We start from the raw sequence: 8,531 nt of genomic DNA, 5'->3' as shown, positions 1-8,531 counted from the left end.
GTTTTATTCTAATAGTTAAAAAATAAAGTTATTAGCCCCCAAGTGGAATAAAGAAACCATTCCCATAAAGTTATTTCATACTGATACAAGTTGTTTATATAAGCTGTAAAGTATTTGAAATTCAGGTGACCTAAATATAATTTTGAAAACAAACTGAAGTGATTGACTTCTCAAAATTTCTCCTAAGCTTCATATCTATAAGATTAAAAAGAAAAAAAAAATCACAGAAGAAAAAACCCCACCTGTTTCTTTCCTTTTCTCTGGATGTTTTACACTTGTAAATTCAAATGGATGGTAAGTCGTGTGTTATGTATTTTTTGTACATGTTATGTATTATATTGTAATATGTGTTTGTTATGTATTTTACCATAATGAAACTCCAAACTCCTTTGCAGTTTTGTTCACAAAGAGTCATGTAAAATCTATTGTAATTTTCTTAACCTCACAGGGCCTCAGCCTTTGCTTCAGGTAATGTAATTAATGCCTACCCCACTTTGCACACATAAAGAACATCAAACTTGTAAGTAACCCACCCACAAAACAAAGAAAAACACAAATAACATCTGCATGGAGAGATACAAGTTTTATTTTATAACAATAGGCGCTCATTAGCTCCTAAGTTCAAATAAGTCCAAAATTCACAGATGATACCATACTCCCCAAAAGAATCAGATATTAAAAAAAGGCAGAAAATGTAAGTGCACATAAATACTGAACTAGGATTCAGACAATCTAATTTTGAGTCCCAGCGTCACCACCACCTATTTCTGTGACCTTCAGTTCAGTCGCTCAGTCGCGTCCAAATCTTTGTGATGCCATGGACTGCAGCATGCCAGGCTTCCCTGTCCATCACCAACACCCGGAGCCTCCTCAAACTCATGTTCATCGAGTCAGTGATACCATCCAACCATCTCATCCTCTGTTGTCCCCTTCTCCTCCTGTCTTCAATCTTTCCCAGAATCAGGGTCTTTTCCAATGAGTTGGTTCTTCTCATCAGTTGGCCAAAGTATTGGAGTTTCAGCTTCAACATCAGTCCTTCCAATGAATATTCAGGATTGATTTCCATTAGGATGGACTGGTTGGATCTCCTTGCAGTCCAAGGGACTCTCAAGAGTCTTCTCCAACACCACACTTCAAAAGCACCAATTCTTCAGTGCTCAGCTTTCTTTATAGTCCAAGTAATGTCTCTGCTTTTCAATATACTGTCTAGGTTGCTCATAGCTTTTCTTCCAAGAAGCAAGTGTGTTTTAATTTCAATGCTGCGGTCACCATCTGCAGTAATTTTGGACTCCCAAAATGTAAAGTCTCTCACTGTTTCCATTGTTTCCCTATCTATTTGCCATGAAGAGATGTACCAAATGCCATGATCTTAAGTTTCTGAATGTTGAGTTTTGAGCCAACTTTTTCACTCTCCTCTTTCACTTTCATCAAGAAGCTCTTTAGTTCTTCTTTGCTTTCTGCCATAAGGGTGGTGTCATCTGCATATCTGAGGTTATTGATATTTCTCCCTGCAATCTTGATTCCAGGTTGTGCTTCTTCCAGCCCAGCGTGTCTCATTATGTACTCTGCATATAAGTTAAATAAGCAGGGTGACAATATATACCCTTGACATACTCCTTTCCCAATTTGGAACCCGTTTGCTGTTCCATATCCAGTTCTAACTGTTGCTTCTTTACCTGCATACAGATTTCTCAGGAGGCAGGTCAGGTGGTCTGGTATTCCCATCTCTTAAAGAATTTTCCACAATTTGTTGCAATCCACACAGTCAAAGGCGTTGGCATAGTCAGTAAAGCAGAAATATATGTTTTTATGGAACTCTTTTGCTTTCTTGATGATCCAGTGGATGTTGGCAATTTGATCTCTGGTCCCTCTGCCTCTTCTAAAACCAGCTTGAACTGGAAGTTCATAGTTCACGTACTGTTGAAGCCTGGCTTGGAGAATTTTGAGCATTACTTTAATAGTGTGTGAGATGAGTGCAATTGTGCAGTAGTTTGAGCATTCTTTAGCATTGTCTTTCTTTGGGATTGGAATGAAAACTGACGTTTTCCAGTCCTGTGGCCACTGCTGAGTTTCCCAAATTTGCTGGCATATTGAGTGCAGCATTTTCACAGCATCATATTTTAGGATTTGAAATAGTTCAACTGGAATTCCATCACCTCCACTAGCTTTGTTTGTAGTGATGCTCCCTAAGGCCCACTTGACTTCACATTCCAGGATGTCAGACTCCAGGTGAGTGATCACACCATCATAGTTATCTGGGTCATGACCTTGGGAAGGCAATTTAATTACTCTAAATCCATTTCTAAATCTTCCCTGCCTATAATATTTTGTAATGAGAAAATAGGGGACTCGCGCCGCGGCTGCGGAGACGTGAAGCCCCCCGGGTCCGCGCTCCACCTCGCTGTCCGCTCCCCCGGCCCCCATGGAGAAGACGGAGCTGATCCAGAAGGCCAAGCTGGCCGAGCAGGCCGAGCCCTACGACGACATGGCCACCTGCATGAAGGCCGTGACGGAGCAGGGCGCCGAGCTGTCCAACGAGGAGCGCAACCTGCTCTCGGTGGCCTACAAGAACGTGGTGGGGGGCCGCCGGTCCGCCTGGAGGGTTATCTCCAGCATCGAGCAGAAGACCGACACCTCGGACAAGAAGCTGCAGCTGATCAAGGACTACCGGGAGAAAGTGGAGTCCGAGCTGAGGTCCATCTGCACCACGGTCCTGGAATTGTTGGATAAGTATTTAATAGCCAATGCAACTAATCCAGAGAGTAAGGTCTTCTATCTGAAAATGAAGGGAGATTACTTCCGGTACCTTGCTGAAGTTGCTTGTGGTGATGATCGGAAGCAAACGATAGGTAATTCCCAAGGAGCTTACCAAGAGGCTTTCGATATAAGCAAGAAAGAGATGCAACCCACACACCCCATCCGGCTGGGGCTGGCTCTTAACTTTTCTGTGTTCTACTATGAGATCCTCAATAACCCGGAACTGGCCTGCACACTGGCTAAAACGGCTTTTGATGAGGCTATTGCAGAACTTGACACACTGAAGGAAGACTCGTACAAAGACAGCACCCTCATCATGCAGCTGCTGAGAGAAAACCTCACATTGTGGACATCAGACAGTGCAGGAGAAGAATGTGATGTGGCAGAAGGGGCAGAAGACTAAGTGCATACAGGGTGTCACCTTTCTCGCCCTTGAAAGCTTTTCACTCGTCTCCATTCCTTATTCCATTTGGATTTCCTGTAGCAAAGAAACCCATTCATGTGTATGGACTCAGCTGTTTATAGTCTTTTCACACTGCAGCTTTGGGAAAACTCCATTCCTTGATTTGTGTTTGTCTTAGCCTTCCTGGTGTGCAGTTACTGCTGTAAAAAAGTATTAATAGCTTCATTTCATACAAACATAAGTAACTTCCAAACACTTATGTAGAAGACTAAAAATGTATCTGGTATTTAAGTAATCTGAACCAGTTCTGCAAGTGACTGTATTTTGTATTACTGTGAAGATATGAAAATGTAGCTAATTACAATTTAAAGAGTGTTCTACATAACTTCTTAATTTCTACATTCCCTCCCCTTACTCTTCTTCAGAGATTTCCTTTCAGTAAGCAACTTTTCCATCCTCTTAATGTATTCCTTTTTAGTAGGAATCCAGAAGTATTAGATTGAATGGAAAAGCATTTGACATTTTGGGGCTGGGGGGGATCACAGATTAAAATGCCTCCTGTATCATATATATGTGATGGAGGACTTGTGTATCTGTGACAACAGGGAGTTTCCTTATTCACTCTTCATTTGCTGCTGTTTGAGTTGACAACTTCCCTTCCCAATAAAAACTCACTTACACCTCCTGCCTTTGTAGTTATGGTATTCACTTTACTATGTAATAGAAGTAGCATGTTGCTGCCAGAATACAAGCATTGCTTTTGGCAAATTAAAGTGCATGTCATTTCTTAATACATTAGAAAGGGGGAAAAAGCACACAGTCCAGTCTAAAACATTAGTACTTTTCCATGCAGATTTGTGCACATGTGAGAGGGTGTCCAGTTTGTCTAGTGATTGTCATTTAGAGAGTTGGACCACTATTGTATGTTGCTAATCATTGACTGTAGTCCCATAAAAGCCTTGTGAAAATGTTATGCCCTATGTAACAGCAGAGTAACATAAAATAAAATTACATTTTATAAACCAATATATATATATTTTGTAAAGAGAAAATAGAAATATATGTAAGCATTTTTTTTTTTATTTGACAAGGGCTGTTGCAAAAATTGGTAGTATACTACAGTAGAAGTAAGACAAGCAATAATAGAAGCCATCTTTCCTTTTAATACTTACTAAGATCCAAGTGCTGTGCATATTATATCATTTAATTCTTACAAAACCCCAGTGGAAAGGTATCCTGATATCTACATGACAGATGAGGACACTGAGTTTGAGAGAAAGTTTGTAACTTGTCCAGGAACACTTCCCCCTAACCTCAAAGTCCATTGACTTACCCTACTGCACAGGGCCTCAGAAAGCCAACAGACAGAGGGAATGGAGGACTCGGTGTATGGATGATACATTCATGAAGGATACATTCATCCACCCAGTCTTCCATTCCCTCTGCCTACTAAGAGGGAGTTCACTAAGACTTTGGGGAGTTTTGGGAAACTAAGAAATACTGGGGAAGTCAATAGAACTCAACAGATATTGGGAACTCAGGAGATATGGGACGACTGGTAAAAGGGTCACACAGGAACAACTAGGCTGAGACGTCTGCCACTGAAGGAGGAAGGGATAAGGAAAAACCCAACAGACACTGACTCATTTATAGGTGATTCAGGCCTCACCAAGATTAGAGAATATCAACCAGGCGGCCTCTATTTCTGCCTGAAATGAGAAGGTACCTATTCTCCCCAGAGAAAGATTGTGATAAGGTCTGATGGGGTTGTCAGTTAAGGAGAAAAGCCAAGGTTAAAAATAAGAGATAGAATGGACTAGAAACATGGTGAGAATTTTCCAGGCTATTCTGGAGATCATTTCCAGGCTAATTTGAGGACCACATGAATTTGTCATATTCCCAATGCTGTAAAAATGTGTGGCTTTTCTTAAGTGTGTATAGGATCCTGGATATAGATGTTGAACCAAGAAAGAAAAATGAGTTGAATTCATTAAACAGCACTGATCAGTAGAAATAAATTTGGTCAGAAAATGAGAATCCATTATAAGCAGGAAGACACAGTGAGGACATTGATTGCCTTTCATTCCTCTGCTTCTCTGCATTTAAACCTCTCCAATAATTTCTGGAAACAGAAATTATTCATTATGTTGCTTTGATAGTTGACTCATGTGAACTCCACACAAATAATCTCTCTCTGACCAGCAGCCATGGTTAGGGTGGGGCCATAGCCCCACCTGGGTGGTCTTAGGACAGGGGCCAGAAACAGGGACAAAGCTGAAAGATCTCCCCATTGTGTAGATGTGTTCATGTTAAGAATGATATTGTAATATATGCTTTCAGATTTTGAAATTAATGTGCAAACAGCTGTGACCTTGTATCATTGTTACAGCACTCTGTTCCATTTGCTTTGTAACAAACAATTCTGATTTTTTTAAAAGAAATAAATAAAAAGAGCTTGATCTCAACAACAGTGTCAGATGTGAAGGTAAGGATTAATGTGCTTATTTTCAATGCAATTTTTTTTCTAAAGGCATGCCTTGCATCTCCACAGGCAGATATGCCTCCCATTTCACTCCTCACCTGTGGGTTGCCTCCCCTTGTCTCCCTTTTGCGCTCTGACTTCTGCTTGGGACTTATTATTACTCTCAGTGCCGTGGGAGAACTTTGATGTCTTCTGCTAAAGGCAAAGTTATGTAGATGTAGTTGTGGATTTTCTTAAATAGCATCTGTGTTATGAAACAGATATTGTCTCCTTTTTGCTTATGGTTAGTGCATTCTTTCGAAGAATGGGAAGAAAAAACACAAAATACAGATATGCCTATAAAAAATAGAATCTCTCAACCCCCACCTGCATTTGCTTTTTCTGCTCTCTTGTTTCTTTTTCCATTCCCCATAATGCTTATCACCACCTGATTTAACTATGATTACCTTTGTCTTCTCTCTCTCTCTCTCTCTATCTTCATCTCTGGCTTTGTCTTCGTCCTTCTCCAACAACCCCATATGTAAGCACATGAGGGAAGGAGCTCTGTTTGGTTCACTCCTATATCAGTCAACTAGAATCTCCAGCCAGAGTGGGCACTCAATAAATATTTGTTGAAAGAAAGAAAAAAAGAATGAATGAATTACCAACGGGTTATAAAAATGACCAGTAAGCCAATGAAAGCTGAAAATTTAGAGTTTCAAAGAAAACCTGTGGTCTAAAGGTCAGATGAGACAAACTGAGGTCACTTTATTGTTCCGTCTCACCAGTGAAATGAAATGGCTCCGCAATTGAATTTTGAGGTGAGCATTGCACACGCTTTAATCCCAGCAGTCACCAGCAGGGGGTGTTAGAGTCATATGTCCACGAACGTATATCGAACTTTTTCAGAATCTTCCCTCCAAACTGTCTGAAAATCATTTTCTACTCCAAACCTGGGGCAGGGGGTAGGGGGTAGGGAGAGATCTTTGTGGGTCAAAAAACAAAACTTTAATTGCACCTGTAGTCGTTGTCAGTGTTTCTCATGGGGAAATACTTGATGTAAATTTCAGAGTTGTTGCTCCATTATGTTACTTTCAAAAGGAACAAAATTGGGTCATTTGCAGAGATGTGGATGGACCTAGAGAGTGTCATACAGAGTGAAGGAAGTCGGAAAGAGAAAACAAATATGTATTAACACACAGTGGAATCTAAAAAAAATGGTATAACAAACTTATCTGCAAAGCAGAAATAGAGACATAGATGTAGAAAACAAATATACGGATACCAAGGAGAGGAAGAAGGGGTGGGGTGAATTGGAGGATTGGAATTGATGTATATACACTTGTTGTTCAGTCACTAGGTCGTGTCCAACTCTTTGCCACCCCATGGACTGCAGCACACCAGGCCTCCCTGTCCCTCACCATCTCCCAGAGTTCACCCAAGTTTATATCCATTGAATTGGTGATGCCATCCATCAGGTATATCAATATGTACACTATTGATGTACAAAATAGATAATTAATGAGAACCTATTTGTACAGCTAAGGGAACTCTGTACTCAATGTTCTGTGGTGACCTAAATGGGAAGAAAATCCAAAAAAGAGAGGAGATATATATAGATATAGATATATATCTGATTCACTTGGCTGTATAGTAGAAACTAACACAACACTGTAACGCAACCATACTCCAATAGAAATTAATTTTAAACAGATTTCTAGTAAGAGCTACAAGGTAGACAGTTTCTGTGTTAAACCATAAATTCTAATGTTTAGCTTCATTTTATATGCTATAGTGCAAAGATTTGAATGCTCAGTGCAAAAGGCCAGTACATCATTAAAAAATTCTTTTTATTGTGTTATAAGCTGTGGAGATGTCTCCCGGATCTGTAGACCCACTAAAATGCAGGTATCTCAGAGTTCATCAGTTTTAGCCACAGTTCCGATGTAGAAATGACTTCTGCAATACCTTTATTCTGTTCCTACTAGAAAAACTGCAGTGACAATTCACCAAAATATAATATATATGTTATATTTGTATCTAATATCAATAGTACTCTTCTTTATATTAGAGTAATGAAGAAAAACCTATATTATATGAAAGATCATTGGTTCATTATATTCAAAGGAGATCATCTAGATATTTGTTTTTCAGAAACTATATAGATGGCGTAATTTGGAAAAAGGAGTAAATATAGTTAGAGATTGATAGCATGTTGGTTAAAAGCAGAAATTATTAGAATCTGGTCACCTAGGATTTAAATATCGGCTCTGCCATTTGTTATATTAGGTGAGACTTAGTGGTTGTCTGAATTTGGCAGCATTCAGAAGCACCTGGAGAACTTGGTAAGAATACAAAGGCCAGACCTTTATCTATTTCTAGAAGCCTAGACCTCATGTTCTTTAACAGTTCTTATGGTAATTGTGATACGTACCAAAGTTTGAGAACTCTTGACTTTAACAGTAACACTGGATTTCCTTATCCATACAGCAAAGATGTTAATGGCACCTGCTGTTTTCATGATAGTTGAATGCTTTAATCTGCCTGAACTCAGAGCCTAAGGTTGTAGCCTCTTAATAAATGTTGGCTGTAATTAGCTCCCAAAGTCCTTATTTTGTAGTCTATCTCTACTGGTGTGACAGAAACATATCCCATTAAACTTCAGTGAGATTGAGATAATATTCCCTTCCACATATTATCTGAGTGATAGAAAATTCTGACAAAAAATCCAACCATATAAAAATTAAGTAGAGAACGAAGAAAAACTGTGAGACTTATTGATATAAGTTTTAGAAAAGATTATGCTTTCTACATTTTGTGTAAGAACAAATGTTTGAGTTAACAGTTTTTCTTTTTTCTTTTTTTAAATCTAGCTTTTTAAAGCTGTCATAACAGTAAAGTCTTTATAGG

At 39.3% G+C, this 8,531-nt stretch overlaps 1 protein-coding gene across 1 annotated transcript; it reads left to right on the top strand.

Moving 5' to 3' along the window:
- The first annotated feature begins 2,350 nt into the window (after window positions 1–2,350).
- LOC122445227 (14-3-3 protein theta-like) lies at window positions 2,351–4,111 on the top strand. Its single transcript, XM_043474174.1, has one exon. The coding sequence runs from the start codon at window positions 2,423–2,425 to the stop codon at window positions 3,158–3,160; it is 738 nt and encodes a 245-aa protein (XP_043330109.1). The 5' UTR covers window positions 2,351–2,422; the 3' UTR covers window positions 3,161–4,111.
- The last annotated feature ends 4,420 nt before the right edge of the window (window positions 4,112–8,531 follow it).

Source organism: Cervus canadensis, chromosome 7 (assembly GCF_019320065.1).
Source record: "Cervus canadensis isolate Bull #8, Minnesota chromosome 7, ASM1932006v1, whole genome shotgun sequence".
Lineage (NCBI taxonomy): Eukaryota > Metazoa > Chordata > Mammalia > Artiodactyla > Cervidae > Cervus > Cervus canadensis.
The sequence above is the reverse complement of the archived record's forward strand: the minus strand, read 5'-3'. Positions and strand labels throughout refer to the sequence as shown.

What these genes read in the sequence shown, in the direction of transcription:
- LOC122445227 (XM_043474174.1), top strand. Translation starts at nt 2,423, where the DNA reads ATGGAGAAGACGGAGCTGATCCAGAAGGCCAAGCTGGCCGAGCAGGCC.